At 35.7% G+C, this 12,764-nt stretch overlaps 1 protein-coding gene across 4 annotated transcripts; it reads left to right on the top strand.

Moving 5' to 3' along the window:
• The first annotated feature begins 1,987 nt into the window (after positions 1 to 1,987).
• LOC113334334 lies at positions 1,988 to 4,958 on the top strand. Of its 4 annotated transcripts, XM_026580616.1 has the most exons (8): positions 1,988 to 2,151; positions 3,379 to 3,577; positions 3,711 to 3,809; positions 3,898 to 3,971; positions 4,083 to 4,205; positions 4,284 to 4,423; positions 4,526 to 4,626; positions 4,726 to 4,958. In XM_026580616.1, exons 5-8 carry the CDS (start codon positions 4,083 to 4,085, stop codon positions 4,842 to 4,844), a joined length of 483 nt encoding a protein of 160 aa, XP_026436401.1. In that variant the 5' UTR covers positions 1,988 to 2,151; positions 3,379 to 3,577; positions 3,711 to 3,809; positions 3,898 to 3,971; the 3' UTR covers positions 4,845 to 4,958. The 4 variants fall into 4 exon arrangements, with proteins under 4 accessions (XP_026436401.1, XP_026436402.1, XP_026436403.1 ...); XM_026580617.1 differs by lacking the exon at positions 3,711 to 3,809; XM_026580618.1 differs by lacking the exon at positions 3,711 to 3,809 and having other exon boundaries at positions 3,883 to 3,971.
• The last annotated feature ends 7,806 nt before the right edge of the window (positions 4,959 to 12,764 follow it).

Genomic DNA, 12,764 nt, shown 5'->3' with positions numbered 1-12,764 from the left:
CACCTACGATTTATAGTTTCTTTCGTATGGAAAAATGCGATGTTAACATCACTTGGATGTATCCATTATATTCTGGATCGTTGCTGCCAATAAGTTGCATGACATTGAAGCAGGGGCATGTGATGACTTTTGAGTTGTTTTTCTTGAAGTGTCTGGTATGCTAAGTCGTTTGCGCTTATGGAAGCACATTGGTGTTATTCCAATTATCTAGGGTCGTTGATTTTTGATCATTATAGGAAGGTGGCAAGAAGTTTCTTTGTTCCACTCGATAAGAATTTAGTTAGTTGATATGGGTTTCAATTGTGAATGTAGTGTCGGTTCAAAGCCATGATGTTGGGTCCAGGATGAGTCAACCACTTGTTGCAGTTGTGAATGAGAAAGCCATAGGTGTTCAAATTTGTCATTTTTAGTTCACTTCCAGTCAATTGCTTTTGTTTGGAGTAAGATCCACGCGTGATCTGACATTATTCGAGGTAAGTGAGTCACCCCTGCATGAGGATTGGAAGACCGAAAATATTGAGTAGGAATGAATCGATCCAATCACTCCGTGATATTATCACGATCTTGTTGAATATTGGCACATGTAAATGTATCGCCACGAAATCCAAGATCCATTAGTCCCATTTGATCCACCATATTCTGGAAGGGTTGAGTTCGCGTGCAAGTTACTTTTTTTTATACAAAAGAACTACTTCATTTAGGCTCCAATATTACATATCTTGATGCTAAAAATACTATCATCCCTTGTAATCTTAACATATTCCTCAGGGATGTGCGTAAGTTACTTGTTTACCCTTTTTTTCCTCCCTAATTGGTTCATAACCTCACCAAAAACTCTTATCAGAACCCCTGTTGGTTTTGGTACATAATTATTGGGAAGTAGCGCCAAATATATTTCCTTGCATCCGGTTATGGTGGACCATAGATACCTGTGAATAACCAGGGATGTCTAGGGGTGGTGGAGTAATAAGTGCATGAGTATAAATTTTTGAATCTCAATAAGGTTTGAACAATGAGGTTGTTCTTCCACGTTAGGCATAAGCCTCAACGCCTTTCAGTTTTAGGGATGGCAAAATGATGTTGGAATTGAAATAATTGCTCTAGAAAATTCATATGATTGGCTAAGGTTTCAGAAAGGAAGAAATTGTATGGTTTATCCAACGAGATTAAACCTCGCATGTGCTAACATAAATGCCCAAAATTTCGGGCGTGGATTCCAACCTAAATCCAAACCCAAAACCCAAAATGATGCATTTAGTATCAAGACCAGACTTGCACACTTGGCCCAAGCCCAAACGATTAATTCTTTGTCTAATCTTTATTTAAGCTCAAATCAAAGATTCTGTCGTAGAGGATACATAAAAATTCTTTTAGGAAGATCTAACTGTTACTTTGACGTGATTTTTAATCCATATGAACCATAAAAAACTCTAGTTTAGCAGAAAAATTAATTTCACCGTTGAACGTTCCAGATTCAATAAAAAGAGTCATGTTTTCAAGGAATAAACGTAAAACAGAAACAAACATCAGTTCACCCCAATAGTTTTACTAAACACAATTCAAATCCAAAATTATTCTGATCATACATTATAAATCCTAAATGAGATGAGTCTTTACATGGAGGGTGTTTTTCTTTTTTGCTGAGTTGGCCCTGACTTGGCACAACTCAGATGTCAGAACGTTTTAGTTTGAATCAGATTTAAATCACAACCAAACTCAGACATAATCCTTGATTCAGACCCGTCCGAGTTAGGGAATAAAATATCCTCACTCATAAGACCAAGCCACTGGTGCACATAATGTGTAGTTATTTTTTTAGGTTTTTTATGCAAACATGATTTTTAGTTAGATGACTTAAAAAAATTTTTGAGTCGGATCCAGATGGGATTTCTGTCCGATCCAGACGAGTCGGATTTAATTGAACCAGATCCATAAAGAAAAACAAAACTTGCTGATATAAAAGGCGGAATAGACGTTGGGTAACGGATACAATTTTGCTTTATTTCTCTTTTTCTTCCTCTTTCCACTGCTGTGTTCCGCCTGATTCTTCTTCCTCTCAAAGAAGAAACAACGCTTGTCTTCAAGGAATCAGTGACTCTTACTTCATAATCTATCAACTTCTGTTGCTGATCTATAAAAACAACGGTACAGGTAGGGGATTTTTCTCTCATGTTTTCTTTTTCTTCGTCTAAAATTTCTGGTTTGTTTGTGCAATTCAATTTTTTGTTGTGATTAAATTCAATTGATCTCCCTCCCTGTTAAATAAGAGTCCCATTATGATGATCGATTAGGGCAATTATATTTTTCTCTTGTTTTCAGTTTCAACTTGGAGATCTTGACCTAATCGCTTTTGTTACTGATCAATTGGTGTATGGTTTATTGACATTCGTATAAGTTGAAGAAACGGGTAGTTATAATCCTTTTAAATCCATGATTTATCATCTTGGATTGTGAATTCCTACCTGTTTTGAAATTGTTGAGAGAGGGTTTCATTCAAAATTTAGGGCTTTTCATTATCATGTGTTTCCTCTTGGATTTATGTAATTCGATTATACTATATGAGTTTGTTGTGAATTCCTGTCTTGTTTTGTTGATGAGATTAACTTTAACTTCTTTTTCCTGATCCCAAACCCTAGCCAAGAGTTTGTTTACTTTAGATTATCTTGGGTAATCTATGCAGTGTGAAGTGGGGAGAGGTTTTGGTAACTTCCTCTAGATCATGATCTGATTGATATTGGTGTGGAAAATTTCCAACTGAATTGGGAAGTGTGGTGGATAACCTAGTTCACCTTGAAGTTTTATAATTCGTGTTTCTATGTGAATGAGAACTTAAAGCATGGATTATCATTTCTCCACAACATCATTTAGGGATTTTCTTATTGTTATAATGTTATTTTTATCAAGAATGGGCTTTTGTTTACCTGTCATACCTGAGCATGAACTTTAGAAAATGTTGAAATGGGAGTTTGAAATAACTTGAAATTGGGCATCTTGAAATCACATGTTTGACTTGCACTAACTTGTCGCAGTTGATGGTTTTTCTTCATTAGGGAGTATTGGTTTCCCCTGTTTCGAGTAAAATAACTTTATTGCGCGTTCACAATTGTCAGTAAACAAGAGCTAATGCTTTTTATCAACCATGAACTGTAGAAAATGGAGAAATGGGAGTTTGAAATAATTTGAAATTGTGAAATCACATGTAAACAAGACCTAATGCTTTATTCCAGTGCAACCAGATTTGTTAGACCTTGGATTTGCTTTGGTTTTATTCAATGACTAAAGCCTAACAATTTTTTATTGTTTTTTTAAAATTTTGTATGCTAGTTGTAATTGGATTGTTAAGATTTTCTAACGATCCATTTATTTTTTGCTTTCAAGGATATACACTTAAATGGAAACACAAAAAGATATAGGAACCACATTACGGTATTTGTCTTGCCCCGTGTCGTTACTCTAGTAGCTGATTGTAAGGGAACGCCGGTAGTGGGAGATCCACAAAATGTCTCGAAGATTACCCAGTTGACGAGAACACATAATGGAAACTTGGGCTTGGCGATGTGTGGGGATTCAATACATGGTAATAAGTTGCAGGAAGAGTTGAAGAATTATGCAAGTCTGACTTTAAGTTCAGTTTTTTTTTTTTTTTTTTAATATACCGTACAAAAACCTTACTATTTGAGAAATAAAATAACATGAAATTAACAACCCAGCATGTTAGAAATGCATGAGGAGGGATTTGGAAGGTTCCACCAGTTGTGTAAGCTGTTGGTCTTGGAAGCATTAAACCCTGGTTTTTGAAAGAGGTTATGGTAGGAATCTAAGGGTTGTTCCATATTCTGAGTTCTTCTATGTCTTGTCTTATTTTTGTGATTGTGTTGAAAGAGCTGGATGCATCAGGTGGCTCTGTTATGTCCCAGAATGAACAGTTTCTGAAATAAGTAACTGTTAGCAACTGAGGTGTATTTGGTTCAGTTAAGAACCTCCATCCCAGCTTCGTCAACAATGCTTTATTCACTTGCTTTTGTGAAAGTTTAGTTTTGTATTTTGGGATTTCAAATGCTTATGTAATTTTTTCATTGTAGATGGAAAAACATCAAGGTCAGTTGGAAGTGTTGGAGTGTGCAAGGCAGTTAGTGCTCATCGATAGGAGGGTAAAGACTGAGCGAAGGAGTCATTTCTTTTTAGCGGGATTCCACTTAAATGAGGTGTGTTTTCTTATTCCTTGTATGCATATGTTATTACATCATTCTTGTCGTGTTCTTCTAACTTTCATCATTTTTTAGGGGAATGTACTGCAGCCACATGCCTATTTCGTTAATAAATCTGGCCATATAGATATAGCAACAACAAATTTGAAGATAGCTCAAAAGAGTTTTTGGCTAGGGTCTGGTGGGCGCTATGCCTTCATGTATTTTCATGGCAGGTATATAATTTTTTGACAAAATAGCAAATATGCATGTGTATCCTTGCAAGAATTGAATTAAGCACTTCTCGTTCTTCATCACGTGCTTCTTTTTCTTAACAGATTTAGACCGGACATGACTACTGCTGAAGCTGTTGAGCTTGCTGGAAATGCTGTTTACTTCGCAAGCACAAAATGCCCTCATACAGATTTTGGGGTACAATGTATGTTTGTTTCCTTTGTTATATTTTTATCTGTATTTTGTGACTTAACTTTGTCTCTATGTTATATTTTTCTGTGATTACTTACAAGAGTTTGTGCAGTAATGATCATCCAACCTGGTAAAGAAATAAAGACCTTCACATTGACCCAAGAACAAGCAGAAAGGCAATACACTAGGTGGCTTAAAAGGGAGAAAAGGCAACTAGGTAAGTTTGATTAAGGATGTCAGGTACACTATTCTTTCAACAATTTTCTGTTAGTTTAATTTGACGTGGGGGTGGGTGGGGATACGAGATAAATGATAGAAGACTGTAGATGTTTGGTCTGTTTTCAGTTAAAAAAAAAAATTGAGAATAAATAAAAAGAGTAAAATTATTTTTGTGAGAAAAATAAAAGTGGTAAAAAGTATTTTTTGAAATTTTGTATGTGAAGGGAACAGTTTTGGGTGTGTTTGAGACTGAATATTAAATTCTTGAAAATAAAAAGAGTAAAAATCTTTTCTTGAGAAAAATAAATACGGTAAAAATCTTTTTTTCCTCTCCTTCTCTCATCTTGGTTTAAAATGGTTAAAAAATAAAACAAACTGAACTAGGCCAAACTCTTCGTTTTCTATTATTTATCTTGTATCAAGGGGAACTCCGCCAATGTTTATAACATTGCCGGTCCCAAGCCCGGATAAAGGAGGAGGGCCCTGAGCTTCTAGCATTCTGTATGCCTTTGCACCGTGTATTTCAGTAAGGAAGAGAAAATAAGTATCTAATAGTAATCCTTCTTGAGCTTAGCAATTGTAGCTGTTGATAATCATTTTGTTCAGAGTATATAGGCTTACAGATCCTCCGATTGAATTATAGATGTGATCCTCCGATTGAAACTATAAGCATTAAAGAACATAAATAATATTTTGATTAGGAAAAAAATTGAAAAGCATGAATTCCATATGTAATAGAGATGATAATTCGCTGAGATTGAATCTCAAATTCTTTATTAGATCATTACAAGAAATTGAGAGTTACGACGATTTTGACAAGCAACAGATCTGAAACTTTTGTCCAAAATTCTTCAAAAAAAATTGTATTAAAACGATCAGAGTGAATAGATGATTGTAGATCTGAGCTCTGATTTCGATTCAAATTACTTAATTGAATATTATTTTTTTTAATATTTAGGTCTTCGAAACCCTAAAACGCTTTTCTGAAATATGTTTTCGAAATCGAACAACTTAAATGTATCAAATGAAGCACAAAAGAAGATAAACTTATCTTTATACTCAGATTTAAATCAATTTGTACCGGAGTTGTAGAGATTTGAAGTTCGTCCTCTGATTCGAACTTGTAGATTGAATCAAATCGATTACTTTCGTTCTTCTACTAATACGTAAACGTCATCAACGATTATCGATGGAGCGAGAATCGTTTTCTCGCTCTCTGCAATTTTTTCTTCGGTTTGATGAAAGAACCCTAATTTTCTTCAGAGCAAAGACGAGAGAGAAGTCGAGAAAGTGAAAATGAATCTGGAAATGAAACCTATAGCCTATTTCATTAGGTATATATAGTAAAGGGCATTTTTGGTGTTACAAATTTTCCCCAAACCCTAAACTTTCTGGGCCTAGAAATATTAAAAAGTGAAAGTATGGAGTTGATAGGGGAGGATCCATTTAGTGGGGTTTCTATATATTGAACACATATAATAGGGGGTTCTAATATTTTTCACTCCTTGTAGAGGAGGTGCAGGTGTGGTGGTAAGAGATGCTGATTATAATGTGTTAGGACTTAGGAGCAATGAGTATTGGGCTTGGTGTTACTAACAATTACTTGGCAGAGTTAATAGGTATAATTGCCAGTGTCAGTCCATAACAAGCTGGCTTTCGGACTTGGAAATACCCATGTACTTTCCTTCTCTCTACTGTATTTTTTCTCTCCAATTCGTTTAAATTATTAATGTGTTAATGTCATGTAAATTACCAGTAATACATGACGACTGTGAATTATTGTTTAAAGAGACCGTGAACGCGTAATCTACGGCGATGGACAAACAAGAAACATATATAAATGGCGGCAGAACAAATGTCGCGGGGAAGGCAACCAATGACGAATCAATCTATATTGTATTATTTTTATATTAAACAACTCTGTTAAAGCAGATGTAACAACGAGGACATATACCTCGTTATATATGTCAATGTTCTTATTGGTTCTGATTCTATTGGAGCGATACGTGCTTTTTCATCTTCTAATGTGCCTTGGTTTCTTGAGCAGAGGTGGCGGGATATTTGCGATAGTTATAGAACCATTCGGTTTCATCACACTTATAGGGAGGGGTTGTTTGTTAGATAATGGGGAAGGCATAAATAACGAGGAGCGATCTTATAGATATAAATAGTTTGTAAGTTTTTGGGATCTATTAATACAATTTTGGATTTACCAAAAAAATAAAAATAAGTAAATCAATCAATCCACTGAAATAGCTTGTGTTATGTTTCCAAGGTTTATTTGTTGAATTTGCTGTACTTTGTAAGCGTCACTTTTGATTTTGGCAGACATGGAATTTTGGCAGATATCTGCTGGAAACTTTGTAACATTTGACATGGGCCTGAGTTCATCATGATTTCTGTCTTTTTGGTTTTCCTTCCATGTTCCGATTATGATGTTCTGGTTTTGCTGAGGGAGTTATTTGATGGAATGTAAACCTCTGTATGAAAGAATGACAACGATACATGTTGTTGGTGCCCATGATGTTGGTGGTATGATTTAATGTTGGTAGTTTCTTCTTTTTTCTTTTGTACGGCTGTAACCCACTTGTGTTTGGTTCATCATCTCATTGCACACTGCTAAAGAATTCTAGGCAGATTAATAGTAGCTAATGAAATTTAATTGTTGTTTTCTATTGGCCAGGCATGTTGCGGTGACACTGGTCTTACTTGTCTTGATTGTGCGTGCTAATGATGTCAGATGTCTGCCAAAAGCAAAAGTGAAGCCGACATCTGCCAATCTGCAACGAACCTGCTACACTTCCCCCACTCACTACCCCACTCCCTTTTCCCGTTAGGTGGTATTGTTTTTAACCCCTGATCACCTAGATTGGGATTAGCAGGGTGTCTCATTATTATTGGACTAACCAATACATGCATGACACGTAAACGAGAGAAGGGAATGGGGGATGAGAGTGGGGGATATATATCATTTTCGAATCTGCAATATACTTTGTCAAGTATGTAGACGGGAGGCAAATTATCGACAGTGTTTGAATAGCAATTGAGTTTATTCAAACATGAAGGGTGGTTTTCGAGGTGTAATACGTAAAATTTATTTAGACAAGGCTTTTGATAGAACCAATTGGTCATATCTTTAACTACCGTTGAGAAAGATGGGTTTGGTCAGAAGTGGTGCAAATGAATACAATATTGTTATTCCACATCAAGTTTTTCTTTTTTTGTTGTTGTTATCATCAATTGGGCCCTTGTTGGTTCATTCAACCGTAGTAAGGGGGTGCCCCAAGGTGACCCTCGCTCACCCATTTTTGTTTAACCTTGCTATGGATGATCTAGCCAGATTGCTTGATAATATAATTCAGTGATTTCCGGAATGGCTTATCTGTCAATGGTTTTTTTTTTTGCAAAGTTAATATATTAAGAAAACAAAAGATTACAGGAGGTTGATTTACCTGTTGGCAGTGCCCTTATCTCAGAAATAGGATCTGAAATATGAGAATCTTCCAATTGGGTGATTTCCTCTGATTGAATTGAAACTGTATTTGATATGAAAAAGATAACATCATAATTTAAAGCAGAGGAAACAAAAGATGGCATTTGTCTTCATTGTTGTTTGTAGTAGTCCTGGTTACTTTCCTGTTACACATCTGCGACTTTGTTGTTACTCATATGACTGAAATTAAACCTTAAGAAATGCTCACAAGACTTTAGTATCCTTTGAGCTTCAGTTACGATGGCTTCAATTCTCCAATGAATAGTGTTTGAGTGGCCCTGAGCAAAATCTATTACTCCTTTGCAATCTCCCTCAATCTATAAATGTTTACAGTCCATGATTGTCGCCCACTTTGCTGTTTCAAACAAAGCTAGAGCTTCTGCCTTTTTAGGGCTGGAGGCGTAGATGGTCCCAAATCCAGCTTGGATAGTCGTACCTGTTAGAGCATAGCTCGGTTGAACCCACCAAGCGTTGGTATGTCAAGTTTGGTTGTCATATTTTAGTGAATCAAAACTCAATTAAAGAGTCGTTTGATCATTACTAGAGACAACTTCGTATAGGTTAGGTTAAAAAGATTAGGATTATGAGACATACAAGTATTACTCGAAGACTTGAAAAATGCAAAGAAGTAACAAGCTACATCGACGACATCAACCTTCCTCTTGAGGTTAGTAATATTGTGACTTGAACTGTTTCGTTCCTAACGTATCTTTCAAGTCGTGTTATATTGAAAACATAAGTGCGAAGCTGTGATATAGTGTTAAGGAATTATAATACGAAGTATATCGCTTATCTTTTGAATTTCGTATATAAGACATCGTCATAATCGTATGAATGCTATTGTGATTATGTGTATGGGTAATGGTGAAGATTTCATCCTAGGAAACAATGTTTACATTCGTTTAAAGGAAGTACATTCATGAACTTGTTTTATGAATCGAAAGGGAAATAGCTAGGCTTATTGGTATTGTTATTCATTGCATATCTTTGGATTACCAATATGTGTGAGTTAGTATAACCGATCATAAATTGTTATGTATCTTGGTAAAACTAGTCACAATGCCCGACTTATGTATTGGTATGACTTTTATTAGTGTAGCCGATCCTAAGTAATCACCTAAGATGGTATGATCCATATTTGTAATTGGTGTAACCGATCCTGATAATTGGTATGAGTATGACCAATCATAAAAGAGTTGTGTAATTGATCCTTGTAATTGGCGCAACCGGTCCTGGTAATTAGTGTAACCGATCCTAGTGACTAGTGTAACCAATCACAAGTAATACTATGAGTGTAGCGCCCCCTAAGCTAGCAGCTGACTAATCTAAGAGATTAACTAAATAAAGAGGCACTACGAATCTAATTCAAATACTTAAACATTCAATTAAGAAATCTGCTATAAAATTTATCCCAAAACTAACCCCGCTCAGAATATATATACATGAACTTCTCTCAAATGATACATATATAATAGTCAATTGGTTTACAGATACAATAAACAACATAATAAACATAGCGGAAGTCAACTAATTAACGGAGTCAACACTTGTGGCTTTCGCAGCGCAACTATGATGTCTCTGAAAACTGAAAGTGGGAATAATTAACATTTAACTTCTAAGTAATCATAAGCAAGATTAAGAAAAACAATAATGTTTTCCCAAACATTAAACAGTGACCAAGTCACTGAGATACACAAACACGAATATGGACAAGCTCTTTCTTCAAACAATTTATATTATGGTTGTGCAATTCCGAACTCGCAAATCCACACCTAATCGTAAATATGGATGTCGACAATTCCGAACTCGCGAACTGTCGACTGATATAAGCATAAAAGCTGAATTCATGTAGGTATAAATGTGAAAGAGCATATCCTCACAGAAGTAAACAAACAGGTATATGGACAAACTCCTTCTTAAAACAATGTATATTATGGTTGTACAATTCCGAACTCGCAAATCCACACCTAATCGTACATATGGATGTCGACAATTCCGAACTCGCAAACTGTCGACCGATATAAGCATAAAAGCTGAATTCATGTAGTTATAAATGTGAAGGAGCGTATCCTATATACCACAAGTGGAAATTCGTATTTCCCATAACAATTCATATGACAAACAAACATTACAAGTCCTTTCCTAACCATGGAAATATTAACAAAATCTACAGAAGTATAGTAATGCAATTTAAACAAAACATGGAATGCACAATAGACAATGCATGAGTTTGTTAAGCAAAAACTTTTGTAAAAGAAACAACATGGTTACAAAATAGTCAAATGTATTCCCACCTCTTTTGATGAAAAGCCTCGCCTACCTCGAGATCCACGATCCACTGGTTCATCCTTGAATCGATCGTTGTTAATATAGACTAACTGCTAATCACACAAGAAGTCTAAGAAACTAGCCAAAATGGCTCACACAAGAATCACACAAATCTATCTAATTGTTCCAGGTCCATTTATGATTTTACACATTCTTATTCTCTACCTTTATCATATCTAAGGATTCACTAATCCAATAAGTTGAGTTTATAGTCCATTGGATATGTCTAATGAATATCTACAACTTTGCAGAAGAAACCAAATGCTAATTCAGGCCACAAGAGGTCTAAAATGTCTAATTAGGAAAACTGGCTCTAAGGCCAAATCCAATAAACAAGCCTACTAACCAAAGGCCTGATCCAACTGGTCAAGTAACGGTCTCTAACGGTCCGCTGAGTCAACTAACAGTCAACGTCGGTCAAAGGTCAAGTCCTGGTCACAAAGGAATCGGTCAGTGTCAACTCGGTCAAGGTAGGGAACTCGGTGAGTTAACTCAGTCCACAGGACTGATTCAGGTGAGTAATCTAGACTGACTGGGATAACAGGCAAACAATGTAGTGTAATTACAGTTTCACTAGCTACCTGACTCTATTCAATTGATCAAAATACAAACTTTCAATCTATACAGTTCTATAATTTCAATACAATGGTAATTCAAGCTTTACCTGCAAAAGCAGCAGTAATAAGCTTTCACAGCAATCATTATCTACAACTTTTCATCACCATACTAACTTCCTTCTTGACCTGAGCCACTAATTACTTCACCTACACCTCCATCCCAGTACCAACAATACGTCTAACTTCATATCTTTGTAATACCGTAACATACCTATTTCTAAATGCATCCCACCTCCTTCATTGAACTGTCAAATCTATCAAATATCACAAGCCGTATCCAACATCATCTCAACTGTAACTCCATTACCTCAACACTGTCATCTCAAGTAAACTCATTCACCCCAATTTCAGTTAACAACCTTCAATTGCAAGACCATTCTTCTTATTGAAACACATTTTCCACTCCAAATTCCTCATTTATATTTTCACCTGTACAACCCACTAGCAACACAAGTACACTCTTCACTTCAAAATTATCAACAATTCACACATCCAAAATAAGCTCAGTTCAATCCATCTAACAACAACACTTAAGGTTTAACACCACTATCAGCTGAGCAATAATCCAATTGCATCTCATACCACTGCCTTAAACTCAATTCAACGCCATCATCACAACCTGTAATCTCAATCTCAGCATAACCAATTTTAAGCAACATTCCATTCAACAACTCTAGTTCTACACACTAGAATTCCATCTTACTTCTTACAAAAGCACCTACTGTACAACCCTGCCAACTTCATCATCTCATAGACAACACCAACACCTGTAATTTCCTAAACATACATCAAATCTCCATATTCACACATCCACAACAAATCAACTTGAATCTCAATAAAAAGAATACAACTTCAATAACTTTACAGAAGAAGACAATTACCTTATAACAGTCTCACACAGGCAATTGAATCAGGTTGTCTTGTACTTCGAATGATTCAGAAATCTTCCTCTACTAATCTTCTCGCCATTAGTTCCATCTCCTTCATCGAATATTCAAACTCCCTAACCCCAAGTCTTTGTTCCATCAAAACTGTAATTAAATCCAATACATCTGATTAAACTTCAATTACGAACAAACCCACCTTTAATTCAATCCCCTAACCATAAACTTCATCTTCTAATTCTTCTTTGGTTCATCTAATGAAACCCTAACTCCTCAATTCCACTTCAAAAAAACCTCACCACTTCAATCAAACATCAACCCCCTCGTTATTTAACCATTAGCAACTCAATTACTTAACAACTTCTTACCATTTCGAGTCTTAATCTAAAAAAAACCCTAACTTCAGATTGTTACAGTACCAACTCCTTCTTTTCCCAAAATAGTAAACAACAATCACCACCACCAACCATCAATCCATAGCGTAACTCCTACGATGATCGATCTCACATACCCAGGAAACTCTCGGAATCGCCGGAGATAAAGAACAGAGAAAAAGAAAAAAGAGAAGAAGAAATATAAAGAAGATAAGAAGAAGAAAATGAGGAAGACG

This window comes from Papaver somniferum, unplaced genomic scaffold (genome assembly GCF_003573695.1).
Source record: "Papaver somniferum cultivar HN1 unplaced genomic scaffold, ASM357369v1 unplaced-scaffold_137, whole genome shotgun sequence".
Lineage (NCBI taxonomy): Eukaryota > Viridiplantae > Streptophyta > Magnoliopsida > Ranunculales > Papaveraceae > Papaver > Papaver somniferum.
Note: the sequence above shows the minus strand (reverse complement) of the source record. Positions and strands in the feature narration are given on the sequence as shown.